At 42.7% G+C, this 19,208-nt stretch overlaps 1 protein-coding gene across 1 annotated transcript in view; it reads right to left on the bottom strand.

The window, feature by feature from the left end:
* Positions 1-11,077: 11,077 nt before the first annotated feature.
* frem2a (FRAS1 related extracellular matrix 2a) overlaps positions 11,078-19,208 on the bottom strand; it is a gene marked incomplete at both ends in the record, with an annotated part of 161,953 nt that continues 153,822 nt past the window's right edge. Inside the window, 6 exon segments of the mRNA XM_084320197.1 lie at positions 11,078-11,614; positions 11,947-12,093; positions 14,226-14,413; positions 14,965-15,091; positions 17,605-17,739; positions 18,871-18,998. Of these exon segments, the coding sequence (XP_084176323.1) occupies positions 11,078-11,614; positions 11,947-12,093; positions 14,226-14,413; positions 14,965-15,091; positions 17,605-17,739; positions 18,871-18,998 (1,262 nt within the window).

The raw sequence follows: 19,208 nt of genomic DNA, 5'->3' as shown, positions 1-19,208 counted from the left end.
ATAATACATCATATTTCAACGCACAGCGAATTACGCACTGATTGGCTGCGACAGTACAGCGATGAAACCAATGCACGCCCACTGTAAGCGCTATGCGTCTAGCCCAGGAGAAATGCGGCTATGGAAAGTATAGAGGCGGTATTATTCTCTAGCAGACAGTCACTTCCTGTTCATGAAAACAATTATTTATATTTGATATATTAACGTTATATTGTGCATTGGAAACACAAACATACTTAAAATGAGTAAATATTATTCATTTTAAACATGTTTATTTGATTTCTAGGGCTCTTAAATTTTTTTTTAAATAACCAGGGAGGGCGGCGCTTTAGCGCCCCACTGCATCCACGTCTGGGGAGAACAGGGGGAGCGATACCCTGTTTTACTACACACGACCAAGGAAGAGGAAGCGCAGTAGAAGAGGGGTTTTCCAGGAGATCCAACCGGGAGACGATCAGAGCTTTTTGCTGAATGATGTCGTCCAGAAGGCACTCGATAGTATGGAGACCACACCTGAGATTGGATAACTCGGTTTCCACTGTGGTGAGTGTTGACATCTTGGAAAAATTGCTTTCATTCTCACCGTATAAAACAGTGTACACGATGGTCCAATAGCTATCCTAGCCACCAGGCTAAAGGCAAGCCTAGCTAGGTTAGCATTAGCCGGTAGCGTTTAGCTGTAGCTATGACAACAACAACAAGCCCCGCTAGTTTAGATCATGTCAAGTCAAAGTCACAATACCAACAGCATAAACGATAAAAGCAATAAAGTCACAATGATCAGTTAAGATCAATGGTTAAAAATGTTTTTAAAAAATAACGTAAAAATAAAACAGTCAAGAAAGTTTGGGAGAAACAGGTACGCACAAACACGTCCGTTCAGTACTGCGGTCAAACAGCAATGCCTTCCGAATATGACTGTGACGGTACCACACATGTGAACAGTAACAATGCAAATGACGCCAAATCTGAGCAAAAAAAAAGCTGAATCCACTTGATCATTTAATCATTGGTAAAATGTATGGACTTTTTTCTAATTGTATTAGTCATATCCCAATTACACTTTCATCGAAGGCCACAAGGGACATGACAAAGTTGTGGTGTTAACTATAATACAATTTATGTAATGGTATTTTTACATTTTATTAAAGGGGACATTTTAATTGATATGAAAAGCTTTTAAAAATAGATTTTGGTGACCCAATAAGTTCCGTGGAATGACTCTTTGCACATACTTTCTGGAGCAGATGAGATGCTTTGCGGTTACGCATAATGCATGAGTAATATGTATTATATACACAGCAGCTGTTTCGTGTACATGTCTGAAAATGTACACAAGCCTGTAGGCCTATGTTCAGCTGACTGACCGTCCGGCCTTGGTTGACCTCCAGGCTTCTCTAGTGATCTCTGCCTGTTCCCATCGGGATTCTACTGTATCTTCCTTCCTCTCTAGTGATCTCTGCCTGTTCCCATGGGGAGACTACTGTCTCTTTCTTCCTCTCTAGTGATCTCTGACTTTTCTACATACCATGTTTAACACTTCAAACTCCAACTACATTTGTCTTGTCAGGGTATCCTAGTCCGCTAACTTCCAGGCTTACCCGCCTAGCCCAACCTACTGGTTTTAGCTCTTTAGCTAAACCTTCAACACATAGCCTTTAGCAGTTGATCCATAGCACTTTTTATTAAAAGATTTTCCCGGTCTACCCGGTAAGCATGTCTCTGTGTTCTGTCTGTCCCTCTCTGCTAGAAAGGTTAACTCTGTTAGAGAGTCGTGTCCTTGAACTTGAGTTAGGAAAACAGTCAGCTTTAGACATCTTGGACACTTCAGGCTTTTCTAAGGAGCCTCAAGCGAGGTCTTCTAGTCTGGAGAGTCCCAGACATAGTGCTCAGGACACAGCCTTTGTGCCCAATACGGGGCGGAAGTGTAACCACTCGGTCTCGGTCTCAACACTTGCTCCGCAACATGATCTTACACGTGTTGCGGGTTCCGGTCCCAGCACGCAGCGGTCTCCACTGAAACCCTGTCTACCTGTCCTTGTGATTGGCGACTCCATCACCCGGCATATTAAGCTAGGCAAGCCAGCCGAGATCAAATGTTTTGGGGGAGCCAGAGCTACCGACATTGAAGCCAACCTGAGATTTTTGGCGAATAGCATAGTCAAGGGAAAAGATAATGCATATCTCGCACCCACTGAAGATACATTTGAGCATATTGTTATACACGTCGGAAATAATGACTGTAGGATGAAAGTCTCTGAGGTCACAAAGATTAACATAGTTAGGCTTTCTGATCTCGCCAGAAAGATGAGTCGGCATAGAGTAATCTTCTCTGGCCCCCTGCCTGATGGCATGATGATGAGTTCATGAGTAGGACAGCTTCTCTACACCGATGCCTGGAAAAATACTGTAAAGAACAGGGCTTAGGGTTTGTGGATAACTGGTCCTCTTTCTGGGGGCGCCCTGGCTTGCTGAGAAAGGACGGCATGCATCCTAACATGCAAGGCGCCTCTCTCTTATCTTGAAATATACACAAGATTATAGCTTCGGGCTGACAGCCACCCCACAAGCATGCCAGGGTACAGGCTCTTAGCGAGCCTGCTAGTCATGCTAAACCGATGGAGCCTGCCAATCCCTATACCTTTCCTAACCATGCTGGGTCCCTCCTTCACCATGCTCCCCACTCCTCTCTTTCTATCTCTATCCTTAACCCGGTATATCCAATCAAAACTAGAATATCTCGTTACGCTCCGCTTTACCCAGCTCGTCCTTGTGCGATAAACCATGCCAACTTAATTGCGATTAAACCTACCCGCATGGCTGAAAATCGCGCTGTTAAATATACAGAGTGCGTGAAGGTTGGCCTTATCAATATTCGCTCTCTGCCAACCAAAGCTCTTTTGGTAAATGAACTGAGTGATAACAGACCATAGTCTCGACTTACTGGGCCTCACTGAGACATGGCTTAAACCTAATGACTCTCTGCCCTTAAACGAGGCTTCACCCCCTAATTTTAGCAGCTCCCATATCGCACGCACCTTCAAGAAAGGAGGCAGAGTTGCTCTAATTTACGATTCTAAGCACAACTTTACATCCGACGCAAACTGTAAGTTTTCCTCGTTTTGAGGTGCTCCTGATGCATCCCTCTCCCCCCAACAGAAAGTGTGGCGGTCTGATTCCTACCTCCACTGCATCCTTTGTAATGGCTGTCCTCTACCACCCCCCAGGCCGTTACACCCTCTTCCTAGATAACATTAATTGTTGGTGATTTTAACATTCATTCCAACAAAAGTCTAGATCCCCTAAATAAGGAACATAAATGGCGTTCGACCAAACTCGAAGTGTTCCGCCTTGCCTGGAATGATAGTTTACGTAACTACAAAAAGGCACTCTCACTTGCCAAAACCTCATATTTTTCCAGGCTCATTAACGACAACAAAAACAACTAAAAGTTTCTGTTTGACACAGTTGCAAAACGTACTCAGAAACAACCAACTGCCCTAAACCATGCGTTCTCGGCGAACAAATTCATTAAATTCTTTACCAAGAAAATGTATCTCATAAGAGATGAAATTGTTGGCTTACTCAACAATCAGAGTCCCTCCCAACCTCTGATGGGCTTTCCCCCTGACTTTGAATCCAGCCATACCCTATGGTGCCTTGAAAACGTCTCACTTAGTGCCCTCTCTAAATTGGTTGGCGCGGCTAAACCCTCAACCTGTCTGTTTGACCCTCTTCCAGCAACTCTCATCAAAAAACTCTTCCCAACTCTAGGCCCTCAATATCAACTCAATATCTTCAACACCTCCTTGTCTACTACCCTGGCCTTTAAATCAGCCGTCATTAAACCACTACTTAAAAAACCGAACCTCAACCCTCTAATCTTGAAAAATTACAGACCCATCTCCAATCTTCCGTTCCTATCCAAAATATTATAACGGATTGTCGCAACGCAACTCACTGACCATCTATCAAACAATAATCTTAATGAATCTTTTCAATCTGGCTTTAGAGCCTTACACTCCACCGAAACGGCAGTTACCAAAGTCACAAATGACTTACTGCTCTCTCTCAACTCAAACCTAACTTTTGTGCTCTTATTGCTTGATCTCAGTGCAGCCTTTGACACTATCGATCATTCGATTCTGATGGTCATTTCATGTATGGACGAGAAGACATAATAGTGATAATCTAGCGTTGATTTCAGGATAATTAGATAATCAGCCGAAAAATTACAACGTGATGACTGGATTACAGTAAAATGCATTTGTCTCACCTTTTCCTGGAATTACTGAAAAACACCCAAACCATACTCTATTCAAAACGGTATAAAACGGAAATGTACGAATGAAAAAACAATCTGTCTCTGCAATGTTGACTAGAAGCAGCTCACTGAGACCCGACAGCGTTATTAGACCCATAGATATAATATGAGATATATTTTAAGCACTCGCAAATGCCACAGTCTAAAACTATATCCATTGAAAAAAGACCTGGCAATGAATGGGGTATTAGCGCCCCCTGCTGTGGTGGTCAATGTGTTAATGCAGATAAAACTGAGATGTTAATTGTTGGCCCCCCAAACCACAGAGGCCTGTTTGAGGACATCTCCCTCAACTTTGATACTTGTCACGTATCCCAGAGCTCCACCATAAAAAACCTCAGTAATTTTGTATTCCTCACTCTCATTTAATACACATATAAAAAATGTCACCAAAATTGCCTTCTTCCATCTTCGTAATATTGCAAAGATTCGCCCCATTTTAACTCTGGCTGATGCTGAAACCCTAATTCATGCTTTTGTCTCATCACATCTAGAGTAGACTACTGTAATGCACTTTTTTCAGGCCTACCTAATTCAAGCATCAAAAATCTTCAACTCGTGCAAAATGCGGCTGCACGGATACTAACTAAAACTAGAAAATTTGATCACATCACACCAGTTTTGTCCACCCTACACTGGCTTCCTATTCAAGCCCGATCTGACTTTAAAGTGCTACTCCTCACCTACACAATTTTAAATGGGCTCGCACCGCTCTATCTATCCAATCTCATCTCTCGATACTCGCCCGCTTGTGCTCTGCGCTCACAAAATGCTGGGCTTCTATCGATTCATAGGGTTAAAAAGAAATCCGCCGGCCACAGAGCCTTTGTCTACCGCGCTCCCTACCTGTGGAACAAATTACCTGCCGTGATCAGGGGTGCCTGCTCTGTCAAAGCTTTTAAATCCCTGCTTAAGACCCATATTTTCTCTCTGATCTCACTTGGTCGGGGACTGACCCTTAGATTAATCTAGTTTAGTTAGGATGTCTATTTGCTCCCATGTCTGTGTAGCATCCTGAATATTCTACTAAGTATTCAGAAGTGCTAACTAACTGTTACTTTCCCTGTGTGTGTGTATAAAGTGTGATAAACAGTGTTCCTTTTGATATCTCGCCCGGTCTAATAACGAGGTGAGGTGCTACTCTTCTCCGGCTTCATTATGGATCACTAACAATAACATTTAAGCACCTTTCTCCCTTTCTGGAGTGGTCCTAGAGTGGGATCAGTGGCGGTTGCCAGCAGGGGGCGGAGTGGCAGTGGTGGCAGGTGGAGCGGAGGAGAGAGGGAAGCAACGAGGAAGAGGGAATTACCTGGGGGCCAGAGCACCAGGAAGTTCTCTTCGGCAGTGAACTTGACCATGAACAGTCGCAGCGGGCGTGTGCTCCGGAAGAGCCCCGTTGCAGAAGTTATGTTGAAGAGCCCCGTTGGAGAGCGGCGGGTGATAAGAAGTACTTGCTAGTTGACGTGTTATCCTAGAAGTACCAGCGATAGTGTGTGAGTAAGCGATACAGAATGAAGGACTAACGTCTATAGTTAACGGGTTATAGTAGTAAGTGTGCGGTGTATTAGCATGCTGCTAACGGCTCCATCTGACTCCAGTAGACTACCGGGCGTGCGGCGCTGAAGACCGGTGGTACAGTCAGCCACGTTGCGTTAGTAGTACAACCGATATAGCAGGAGGGTGCATCCAGACCCGAAGTTTAGCTGTGTTTAGGGTAGCCAACAGTATTAGATCACGCGACAGCAGCAACCAACAGCCAGCAGTGAACGTCTCCCCCGACGCCTCTTCCCACCAGCAGAGGTCGCCATCACAGCACGCTCCTCCAGTTCACCACTGCCCATGCTGTTCGCCCCAGCCCGCTGGCTGTGCTCGCGGGATCGCCCGACGCCATCTTGTCACCTGGACGAGAGGTGATAAGAGTGGGTCCGCCATCTTGGCTAAGTACGAACGGTACCTCGTGTATCCACATCAACGTCCATTCAAGTGAACGCTAACAACCAGTGTCTAAGGGGTACCCCAAACAATATAAGCCGGCTTTAGTGTAGGTTTTATTTTGGTAACGTGGGCCCACATTTACTTGGTTTCTTTTGTAATTTTGTATTATTATTGTTGTTTGAATTCCCAATGATTTCTCTACTTTATGCCTGGGTCTCCCCTAGTACAAGCGGGGTATTATTAATGTATTGAGCACGCGGTGCCTATGGTGGGAATAGTGTTCCCCTACATTATCAGTGAGAGCACCCGGTGCCATTTATGAATACGTGCTATCTGAATAAATCTGAAGTACAACCTGTAACTGATAACCTGCCCAGGCTTCAATACAAAGTAGATATAATTGGGAGCACTGTGTGTGTGTCTGTTTCTTCCATTTGCTAACCTAACCCCTGGGTAAATACTGTGACTGCATAATTATTTAACCCTTACACCCCATTCACAGCATAGCATTTGAAGGGTCTATACAGATGGTCAAGGAAGGGTACTGCTTAAGTCAGCAGAAGAAAAAAATCATGGACATCTCTCTTGACCAGGGATGACCGTGTGCTCTGTCCCAGTTAAATATCTTTTTTGCCACCCTGTTATTTGGCAGCTGGACCAGGCGGTTCCATAACCTAACCATTTCACCTTTTTGCTTGACCATATAAGTCAATTGTATGTTTTCACATGAACAAGGTTCTAAAGATGGTAAGTTGTGTGATGAGTGTTATGCACATGTAAAACAGTAGAGTCGTGATGTTGTAACTGTATAATAGTCTTGCATCCTTTGTGTTGGGAGAACCAAACCCAGCTATATGGACCACATCATGGTGGTTTAGAGCCATGAAGATGGCCCGTTTTCCAGTTGTAGGATGAGGCTAGGTCTGCAGAGAGATGTGATATTATGTTACACCAGCAGGTGGGAGTACTGTCTGGCAGAACACAGTCTATGGGCAGAACATAGTAGAGAAGGATGCAAATCTCTTTCTAACATGCTGCATGAAACTAAATGAAGGCATTGGATGCCTACAGTATATGAAATTCCACGGTGTTTTATCAAATTATTATATATATTTTTTTATGAAAAGCTCTGTACCTTGTTTTGATCATTATCTTTGTTAGTTTGATAGTCCGAATAAGGATCATGACCTTTTTTACTTTTGTTATAGTTTTGTATTGGCTTCGGTTTGTTTCACATTGCCAATTGATAAACAAGGCTGTGTGGTCATACAGGTCAGCCATTTATTGGACACAGTTTTGAATTTGAACGATTATACATGCAAACATATTTTATTGACAACATTAACATACACATTAACAATATTGCCATTTCCACTTTGACTTGCACACATGTTACAAAATACAATTTAGGTTAGTCCAATTCACTGGCATGATTAAAGGAGCACTTCACCCAAAAAGAATCATTTGTATATAATTGACCTGTGATGCCTTGGATTCATGAATTTTTTTTCCTTCTTCTTGCATGTCTCCGCGTGAACGTCGATTCTAGAAAACGGTAGACATACTTGATGCATTGAAGTGAATGGAGATAAAATATATCAAAACTATAACAAACATGTATTCAGAGTCCTGGAAGCCCTCCCCACCCGGGCTTTGTGTTACCTCTCTCTCTCTCTCCGTTTCCTTCCCTTCTAACCTCTTTCTCCCTCCCTCCCATGCTCTACTCATTAAGCTAGCAGTTGTCAACGTGGGGGTCGGGTCACTCATGCCAATTTTCAACCTGACTGGGGCTAGCCATTGTGTCTCCAATTGCATTTCTTGTAAACTAAAAAAATTCAGTTGGTGGTATACAACCTAAACCGTGACGATACAACAGTCCCAGCTGGCTTTGGCCAGGTTGTGAACGGTGGCTGTCTCAGACAATGGAGAGAGCTCACTGAGTGCATGACTAACCCATGGCCAGTGGAGACGAGGCAATAATAGACACAGGAACAGCAGGAGATGGGGATGTGAGGACAGGGCTGAACAGTAAGTAATCATGTTCAGCTTCAAAGAGTCAGGAGGAGGTACATAATGAGCCCGCTGTCCTCGGTATGGCAGAGAACTTAAGAGGCAGGTACATCTGTCTTCTTAAAGGCATGTCTCTGCTTTATTAGATACAGTCTAGAATGACAGGAAAAATGGGGGAGAGATAGGGGATGATGCAATAAAGGCCACAGGCTGGATTTGAACGCAGGTTGCTAACCACCAGCACATCCAGGCATATCTTGAAGCACTGAGATCCTTTCAGCTGGATAAAACCTTCATAAGACGACCCGTTGTCTGTTAATTTTCTACCATCTCCAGACAAGAATCCCTGACACTGTGTGTACCCATGTAGGCTAGACTTCCAAGACTCTGCATGCAGGGGTCTCAACTGTATTTTTATCTCAACTTTGAATATCTTCTTTTGTTTTTGGTCACAGAAATCCTCTGCCGTATACCGGTAATTCAGTCGGTTCAATGATTCGTTGTGAAAATGCTGCATCAGGTCCAAATTGATATGTCAAATCAGAAACCCTCTCTTACCCGGTGGTGTGTGTCTGTGGACCCATGCAGTGTCTGATAGCAATATAGCATTTACAATGGTGAGGACATCACTCAACAGCCTACCAGTAAGAAACACTATTTATTCATGTGAACCCATTCATAAAACGTCACACAGTGAGTTGTACTGTACCGCTTTAAGTTATTGTAAATGAGAGCTGGCTTTCAATGATCTTTCGCGATTAAATAAGGATTGAGTGGATTAATGAGTTATGACGTTTAATTCATGAATGTGTTGAGTTTTAAAGTCATACATACCTTCCATTCTGGGGGGATGACATGTTTTAGGCTATAGATTACATTGCATAGCATGATTGGACGGATTGAACGCAGAAAGTGCATTTGATGTAATAAAAGTGTGTTAAAATCTTCAACATGCCTGTATATGTTAAGATGAGGACAAAATTAATAACATACAACATACTTAAGAAACAAAGAGACACAAACACTGCATATGGATACAGTATAGGAATGTACACAGGACCACAAAGTAGGTATCCAACACAAGTGACCGTTCTGTAAAATAAATGTTCTTGCGTAAAAACAACAGTGACGTGTTACAACACACACTTCACAAATAAGTACAGGAAACAAACTCCTGAGATGAGAGTCTTTATACATAACTTATCCAGTGTTGCATTCAGATATTATGCCCATTGTCTTTGTAATACATACAGAAAGCAGGCAGTGGACTTACAATATTTTAGGGACATACAGCATCAAACTGTGGCTTCTGTGACAGAAGCTGTATTGTAAACAAACACATGATAGACAGAGTAAATATTGAGCTTACAAAAAACAAAAACAAAAATACAAATATTAGAAAAACAAACCAAATCCGTCAGCAACAACAACTGAATGAATTTGAGATCATGAAAACATTCCTCATCTCTCTGGAAACAATACAAAAATTGTGAATAAATTGATTGGTTGATTTATCTATTTATTTCATTCAGAAAGTCTCTATGTCTCTGTTCTCTAGGTCTGGGTTTACCTTTACCTTGTTACTCTTTTTTTGTAGTAATAATGAACACTGAATTATCCCATCAAGATATTGTTTTGTTTAACATTGATATCGTTTAGTGTCGTTTACCCAAGGTTCACCACTAAATCTCTACCTATACGACAACAGCTTCAGGAGAGAAGTGTTCTTAGCATTTGAGACTGTCCTTGAGGGATATAACCACTTGAGGCACTTTTAACACCATAAAGCCATCCATAACAGAATTATGAGAAATAATGTCTCTATTCCACTAGTCCATTGCTATGCCAAATTCTTCCTTGATTGATAAACATCATGCATCTTGTTGCAATAGCTGAAAATAGCTAAATCTAGCCAGCCCTTGAGGAGCAGGGGCTGGCTAGATTTATCTATGTTCAGCTATTGCAACAAGATGCATGATGTTTATCAATCAAGGAAGAATTTGGCAATTTTTAAAAGGGAATTTTCCTCCGACAATTCTCAGTTGATTTCAGTCAGAGCAAGTGGCACAGATCTTCACCCCCTCCGCACAACAGCAACATGTGTTACAGCAGTAGGCATACATACAGTGACGAGTGAAATAGGACAACTAAAATATCATGCTTACAAATGGAACGCTTGCTGAGTGAAGACAAGAAAACTATAAAAGAAGGAAAGGTCATCACGTCACTGTGTAGCGCGTGACCACACATTGGTGCCGTGTGTGGAAACTGTCAGTTCAGCCGACATCGAGTTTAATGGGATCAGCCATCTCCTCGTCATTTAAACAGGTTATTACCTCGGATGTCAGAATCATCTGCAATTTGTTGCATTGTTAACTAGCTAGCGTTTGATATATTGGTTGATGTATTATTTCCTCATATAACTTGTATATTACTTCGATATAACTGCCACCAAAGACTGACACCACGCAGAGCATAGAACACTGGTATACCCTTCCTTCTTTTATAGTTTCCTTGAGTGAAGACAGGACATGGAATTCCAGTGCTATGTTTATTGTACTGTTAAAGGGTTTCAGTGATCAGGGTGCTTGATGATATAGACGAATCATTACACACACACACACACGCATACGCACACACATCCACGCTCCCACCGACTGACCCACCGACTGACCCACCGTCATCCATAGAGTTCGGTGTGTATGAAAGTACTCGTAATACAAAATAAAACAACAATCAAAAAAGAAAACGTCATAAAAAAAAACCAAACACCGTTTTCTCCCCTTTGTCCGTCTGTCCGTCCACCGCTCAGACCTCAGAGCCGTTGTGGCAGTCCTGCAGCCTCACCACCAGCATGGGCTCCGTGCTGATCGACCCCCTCACCGCCGCCTCCCCCATCCCCTTCTCTCCCTTCTGTCTGGACCTCAGCGTCAGAGCGAGGATGATGACGAGCAGGGCGGTGAGCAGCATCCCCACCAGCGCTCCCACTACAGTCACCAGACCCTCCTCTCCCTCCGCCGCGTCCGGCTCTCCGGGCTCCAGCCCCGCGGCGTGCGGCTCGTCCGCGCCGGGCGCCCGCCGCTTGGTGCGGTCCAGGGCGATGTGCATGATGTTGGTACCGCGGTTGTTGTCCACGCCGATGTCCTCCGCCACCCCTGGGACCTCGGCGCCGGACGACCTTCTGGGGCGACGATCTTTGACCTCGGACGGGGCCAAGACGAGGTCGTCGCTAGCGGATACGAGGGAATGGTACTCCAGGCTGCGCTTTCCGATGCCCCTGTTGGCGTTCTCTTTGGAGCGCACGGTGTAGATAGTGTGGATGTACCACTCCCGACCAGCCGCCACCTGCAGAAAACATAAAACAATTCAAGGTTGAACAATTCTGTAATGTCTTTATTGAAGATGAAATTAATTCATGTCAATAAAGGGCATGAGCAAATCACTAAAACATGGTACAAATACAGTATACTAATATACATACATTGTTATTATATGCATTGTTTGTAAAGTGTATCAAATGAATGTGTTGAAATAATAATAATAATAATAATAATAATAATAATAATAATAATAATAATAATAATAATAATAATAATAATAATAATAATAATAATAATAATAATAATAATAATAACCAACAATAAGGACAACAAACATTATGGTGAGATATAGCACACCTGGAACATGGCTGTAGAGTCCAGTCTGAAGCCGTCTGACCCCGGCTGTCTGACCAGGGATATGGCCGAGGGGTCGTCCACCGCCAGCACAGCATTAAAACCAACATCCCCAAACAAACGAGCCTGGGTCTCGGGCTGAGCCTTGTCCTGGTGAGGTATGTTGAATTGATTAGTGGGGGGGGGGGGGGTATAGACAAAGGGGAGAATAGCTGATCTTTATATTGCACTTCACAGATGAGCAGATATATGAGATATATTGATTATCCGTTGAATGACCGTAGGACCACGCCAGTGGAGCTCATTTGCTAAGAACTTATTCATTATAGGCTGACCTTCAGGGCAACTCTCACAATAACTTTATATATTTTTTTAATCCTCTCTTTCTCAGATTTGTCTGTTTTTCTCCCTGTCCCAATTTAGTCATTGTGCCAATCCCCCCCCCCCCCCCCCCCCTACCTGGTTGTTGTGCGCATATTCTCCTACTGGTCGGTACAAGGGAACCCTGAAGTCATCCGCACGCTTCCTCCGACACGCGCGGCGACAGCCAGTGACTCTTTTTTCACCTGGCAGCGAGGACTCTCATTGGTGAAGTGTAACGCGTGGGAGGTCACGCTGCCTTCATCAAGTCCTGCCTCCATTTAGCAAGCGCCCAGACCTGACCTGACCTGTCCACAACGCCAGTTTCCCACCCATGACTTGCCCTCCAGCTAACCCAGCCAAACGAGTTAGTACGACGATCAGCCCAAGCCCCAAGCAATGCTGACTCCGGGAGTCGAGACCACAGCCTCTTGCATTGGTGACGAGCGCAATCTCCGCTACGCCACCTGACCGCCTGTCTCTCACAATAACTTTGATCTCAGTTCATATCAGTTATAAAATACTATAGTTGTATATAAAAATACAAAACCATCTAGATATAATGAATAAATAAATAAATAAATAAATAAATAAATAAATAAATAAATAAATAAATAAATAAATAAATAAATAAATAAATAAATAAATAAATAAATAAATAAATAAATAAATAAATAAATAAATAAATAGATTCAATATTATATTCTCAAAATATCGAGAAACTCTCATTAAAGATTATGTGTTCCATTATGTACAATTTAGCAAAACAACAACCTCTGTTGGACAAAGGAAGAAAAACATGAATCCACTTTCAAGGATCACATAATGAATCAAGATGGACACTGGCACCTTCACACACAATTTATATCCAACTAGCTTAGGGACGGGAGTGTCCTCTATTAGATAGAATTATGGGCAATATATGCTATGGATAAATAATGTGAATGTAGTGAACAATAGACCAACAAAATATATTTATACATGCCTATTAATCTATCTACATGTAGGGACCATGCCTTTTGTTCAAGGATTATCACAAGGCCACGTGGGCCTCTATTGGACAAAATCCAACAATACATATCAATAAATAACCTTTGTATAAATTATGTTCACAGGAATGAAGCCAATGAAAATCCTCATTAAGGCCTTTTTGGTCTATAGTGTCTACAGCTCAAACATCCCGTATGGCTCTCTGTTTCAGTTTACCAACAATATTGCCTCTTGGAGAAATGTTTACATGTTTAATGGCCACAAAACATAATGTAGCTGCTGAAGCATGGTTGGCCTTGATATAATGATGAGCAGTAGCCCAGTCTTTTATTATGGACAGCTGCTCAGCTATACGTCATTGTAATGCTCTCACTTAGCCAATCTGCATGGGTATTTGAGCATACTATATACTGTTTGTAGTATTGCAGTTAATTAAGCTTTTAATTTCATACTTCCTTCCTGTTCTAGGGTGAGGAAATACTTATATTGCTTATACATGTTGTCATAATGTACACAATTACCGGTACCACATTTAGGATTAGCTAGTGGGGTACTAGGGGCCCAGGCACAGTGGGGTTTAAGAGGTAACGTTCTGTGTGTGGTAGTATCTCTCTCTTTCCACTGAATACAGTTCAGAAGCTACACAAATAAACAACATCCTTTTAAAACACTGGCCTAATCTCACTAGTCACCCAAAATTAGGATGTGGCTCTTCAATAAAAAAAAACTCAATAAGCTTCAATGGCAATAAGGATAGTCTCAAAACGTAAAACTTAATAGAACTCAACAATTTAATAGATAATCAATAACTCAATAGAACTTGAAATCTAGCCTTCTGGCTAATTCTGGCGTATTTACATTTTAATGTTGATAATAGGCTATGCACTGTCCCTTTTGCAAATGAACTTAAACTTAAACTAAATAGAACTCACGAGAATCTTGAATCTGTAGAGGAGGGAGGGAGAATCAGCCAGGCAGCCAAACTCAAACTTGGTAGGGTTGTACTTTGGAACGTAGCCGTCAGCGCCGGTGCAGAGGTACACCTTCTCAATGTTGCAGAAGAAGGCGTCTCCCAGGTTTTGCACAGGGTCCACCATCACACGGCCATAGATCGGATCACCTGGAACAGAGGAGAGAGGGCATTAATATTTTATTATAGGGAATTACTGCTTTATTAAGACAGTGTAGAAGGACAGTGTAAAATAAAACCGCATTGCAATTGTGATGAGATAAAAACCTTAAGTGAATGTATACCTGCAGATTTAGACTTGCAGCTTTTCGATCCCATACAAACCACAGCAACTGCTGTTCAATCTACACCAAAGGCAGGGATGTGCTTTAGAGGGGCAGGTGCTCAAAGGATGTGCTTTTTGGGGGTTTTTGGTGATCAAATATTGAACTATAATAATCAGTGCAGGAGCTCACTTATCCTTGAAAGACACTTTTATCACTGACTTAAACTAGAAAAAAAAACATAAATTAAACTTTAATTAATTAATAATAATAATAATAGAAATTGGCATAAAAAGGGAACTTTTTTATGAGGCACAAAAGGGCAGGTGCTCGAGCACCCTTTGGGCTCTATGTGTGCACGTGCGTGACCAAAGGGTTAATAAAAAACAACAACAACAACAACAGCAGCAACCTTTGACCACAGGCTCCAGGACCTACCCTCTGAGAAGGCCACGTCGCTCTCCTGGCCGAAACCCATGGTGCCGTCAGACAGCCACAGGCTCCTCTTGGACAGGAGGAACATCTGAGTGTTCAGGCTGAACTCCACCGCCACTGGGTCGCTCACCTGGGGAGGGGAAGGGAGAGGGAGATAATCATCATCCCGCTTGGACTTTCCAACGAGTAATTCACCAAAAGTCTCACCTTCGGCCTTCCTTAGTTACTGTTGCTATGTCAGACTGTCAAGCTGCCAGCATTCTTTCTCATAATTCTGTTATGGATGGCTTTATGCTGTTAAAAGTGCCTCAAGTGGTTATATCCCTCACGCAGGGGCAGAGCTTCCTACAGGCTATATAGGCGGTTGCCTATATTTTATTATTATTATTATTATTTTTTTTTTTAAGATTTATTTTTTAGCGTTTATCGCTTTTTACTACTGGGCAGTCCAGTAGAGAGAGAGAGAGAGGAGGAGGAACGGGAGACAGAGTGGGGGGAAGACATTCGGCAAATAACGACGGGTCCGGGATTCGAACCCGGGTCGGCCGTGCCGTGACTCAACGCGTTATGTGGTTCGCCACTGGGGCGCCCATATTCTTTTTATTAAAATTTATATTTTTTTACTTGCCACAGTTTTGGCGCCCCCCTCTATATCTGCAACCATTATTTTTACATAAAAATAATTTCTAACATAAGGGAAAATTTGCCAAAAATCTAAAACGGTCAGTCGGTCTGAGCCTCAGCTTTAGGTGTTCACAGTCAGAACATGCTAGAGCGCTGTGCATTGATGGGTATCGGTCAAGTGTTTATAGAATTGGGCGTCGAGGAAAGAAAGACTAATGTTAGAGAACTATAAAGAGACAAAAGTCATCCAGGTTGCAGTATAAAAAGAGAAGAAAAGAAGAAGAAGAGAAACATGCCAAGGTGAAAGGTATGCAATTTTGTACAACTTCCAAGACCTGCCACACCAAGAGCTGATGAAGCAAGCAGAGGCACTTGTACACACCTTAAACCATGGAGGGCAATCTGATTTGGATGGGAAGGAGCTGGCTCAGGAGTTGGAAAATGTACCTGACTTGCCATCAAAGAGCATGACAACTCTTGAGTTGTTGAAATTCATACACACAAAGAAGCTCACAGAAATATATCCCAACTTGTGTATTGCTCTGCGGATCAGTGCAACGCTACCAGTAACAGTATCTTCAGCCGAGAGTCCTCCTATTTTTCTTGTATTTTCCTCCCATCCCAATTTAGTCGTTATGCCAATTCCCCCCTCCCATTCCTGGTCGTTGCGCGCATTTGCCCCCTACTTGCTGGTCCAGGGAGCCCTGAAGTCTATCACATGCTTCCTCCGATACATAGGAGACAGCCAGCAGCCTCTTTTCACCTGGCAGCAAGGACTCTCATTGGGTGAGTGTAACACGTGGGAGGGCACACTACCTCACCCAGATCCCTTCCTCGCTGTGCAGGCGCCCTGACCGACCTGTAGGAGTCGCTGTTTACAACGACCAGATTACCACCCACCGGCTTCCCTCCCGCTGACACTGCCAATTGTGTCATTATGGAAACCAGTAGGAGCTACAGGCTAACCTTGAAGTGTGATGATAGGGAGTGGAATGTAAATAGTTCTTTAGACAAAGTGAATTTGTAATTTTTATTTATTTGTTTGTTTATTTAGCATATTATATTTTGATTATATATGTGTAACATATTTTACAATACATAATTTTCTTTTAAAGCAATTGTGCATGTTATTTTATTGTTTGTTATTGTTATTATTATTATTGATTGTTAGCTAAGTTGTTTGTTTTAATTCTTTAGTGTGCACTTTACATTTCTTCTTAATTTTCTTTGAAAGCAAATTTGCACATTATTTTATTGTTTGTTATTGTTATTATTGTGTGTTAGCTAAGTTGTTTATTTGTTTTAATTCTTTAGTGTGCACTTTACATTTATTCTTAGCTCTTGTTCTTGCTTGTAAAAAATAAAGGTGCAGTACTTTAATGTATAACTCTTAACCCTTTCACTGCCACATGACAGAGGGTTAACCCTTTAATATCACACAACCGACGGTCGTGAAAGGGTTAACCTTCTGTGTATTGTCGCAGTGAAAAGGGTTAACCGTTTGGTAGCACGGCAGTGAAAGGGTGAAGATGTTTTGATTTGGGGGGGGGGGGGGGGGAGGGGGGGCAGTGGTGAAGCTCGCCTTGGGCGCCAAATATGCTAGGTCCGCCCCTGCCCTCACGGACAGTCTCACTAAACAATGTCAATGTTAAACAAAACAATATCTTGATGGCATAATTCAGTTCATTATTACTACAAAAAAAGAGAGGTAAAGGTACCCTTTAGACGTGTGCAAACCTAGACCTAGAGAAAGAACACTGTCAAGACTATAAATAAATCGCCAATCGATTTATTCACTCACTGTAGTTCTTTTTGTTATTGTTTCCAGATAGATGGGGACTGTTTTCATAATCTCAAATGAATTCAGTCGTTGTTGCTGATTCAGTTTAGTTGAGACTCTTTGCTTTTCTAATATAATTTGTATTTTTTTTGTAAGCTCATGAAGACTGAGGGATCTGTGAATTGTGACAACGCTATCGATTTAGCAAATGGTAAAATTCCTGACGGAGGCCACCGTACCTGCTGGAAGCGGATATCCAGGTCGAAGGTCACCGTGTCCCTGGGGTTACAGACGGGCGGGACAGTGTATTCCATGTTCTGCGCCGTGGTGCAGGGGATCAGCTTGACTGTGTAGGTACCAGAGTAATCTCTCACCTGCACATAGGAGAGGGGAGAGGGGAGAGGTGGGGAGAATTCATTAATACATGCATAGTTATATTATATTATTATTATTTTTTTTTTTTTTTATTGGTCTTTTTCCCCCTCCATTTTCCTCCGATTTTCTCCCCATCCCAATGTTAGTCGTATGCCAATTCCCAGTCCCTTCCTGGTCGCTGCGCACTTACCCCCCACAGTCAGATCATCTGGGAGAGTGGAGGCTACCACGTGCTTCCTCCGACACACGTCCAGCCAATCACCGCTTCTTTTCACCTGGCAGCGCGGATTCTCATTGAGAGGGCGTAGCGTGTGGGAGGACCACACTATCCCCCTCACGTCCAATCCGCGCTTAGCAGGCGCCCCGACCGAACTGTAGGAGTCGCTGTTTACAACGACCCGGACCCACCCCGCCAGCTTCTCCCACCCTCTGATACAGCCAATTGTATCAGTGCAGACGGCCAGCCAAGCTGGTGACAACCCCGGAGCTGTGAGCTGGATTCGAACAGGCAAATCCAGCTCAGCTCCGGGGCTGGTGACGAACGCAATCTCCGCTCGGCCACCTAACCGCCCAAGTTATATTATATTATTAAGGATACTCAAGTATTCATGTTATAGTCGACTTTGAAAAACCTGAATATGATGGCTGGGATATTGTGTGATGTTAAATACATAATATTCTTCACATAATATTGTGAACACCTTATCATGTCTACTGTTGAGATGTGTGGTCTGTGCAAGTTCTGTTTCCATGGGTAATACATGGTACAGTAAATATTCAGTTGACTCATGTACTGTATAGGAGTATATTGAAAAAGAAAAGAAAACATATAAACACTGAATCCCATCTAATAATAATAATAATAATAATAATAATAATAATAATAATAATAATAATAATAATAATAATAATAATAATAATATGCATGTAAATGTTAGTTATTTTTGCTGGTTTGAATGCTCGGGCACACAGAGGAGCTCCCTCAGCTGATGCTTGGTACTGTATGTCTTGCACATTATGAGAAGCGACAATAAAGCTGACATCGCTGCCCCACACTTGACTCAAGTAGTGTACTTTTTTCCAGGCCTTGTGTCAAGGCACACATACTGACTACATGGTGTCGCACTCACGGCAAAGTCGGAGATGAAGGTCCACTGCTGGACAGGCTGGTTGTAGGTGGGCTCGCTCCTCACCAAGCTCAGGTTAAAGGTCAGGCCGGGATGGTCCGCACACATCACCATGGACGACAGAAAGGGGGCTGGGTATGGGGCATGGTGGGGAGGAGGAGGTAAGCGAAAAGGGTAAATGAATGGGAGGCGACGTCCTCACTAAAGAAATCAACAACACGTCATTCATGTCACTGACCAAGCGGTCGTTATGTGCACACCTACTATTGTCTGTGGAATAGCAATCAACTGGTGAAATATGGGAAATATTTTAAATAAAATATTTTCTCATTTTGATGTAA

Source organism: Notolepis coatsorum, assembly GCF_963971535.1.
Source record: "Notolepis coatsorum genome assembly, chromosome: 8".
In the NCBI taxonomy this organism is placed as follows: Eukaryota; Metazoa; Chordata; class Actinopteri; order Aulopiformes; family Paralepididae; genus Notolepis; species Notolepis coatsorum.
The sequence above is the reverse complement of the archived record's forward strand: the minus strand, read 5'-3'. Positions and strand labels throughout refer to the sequence as shown.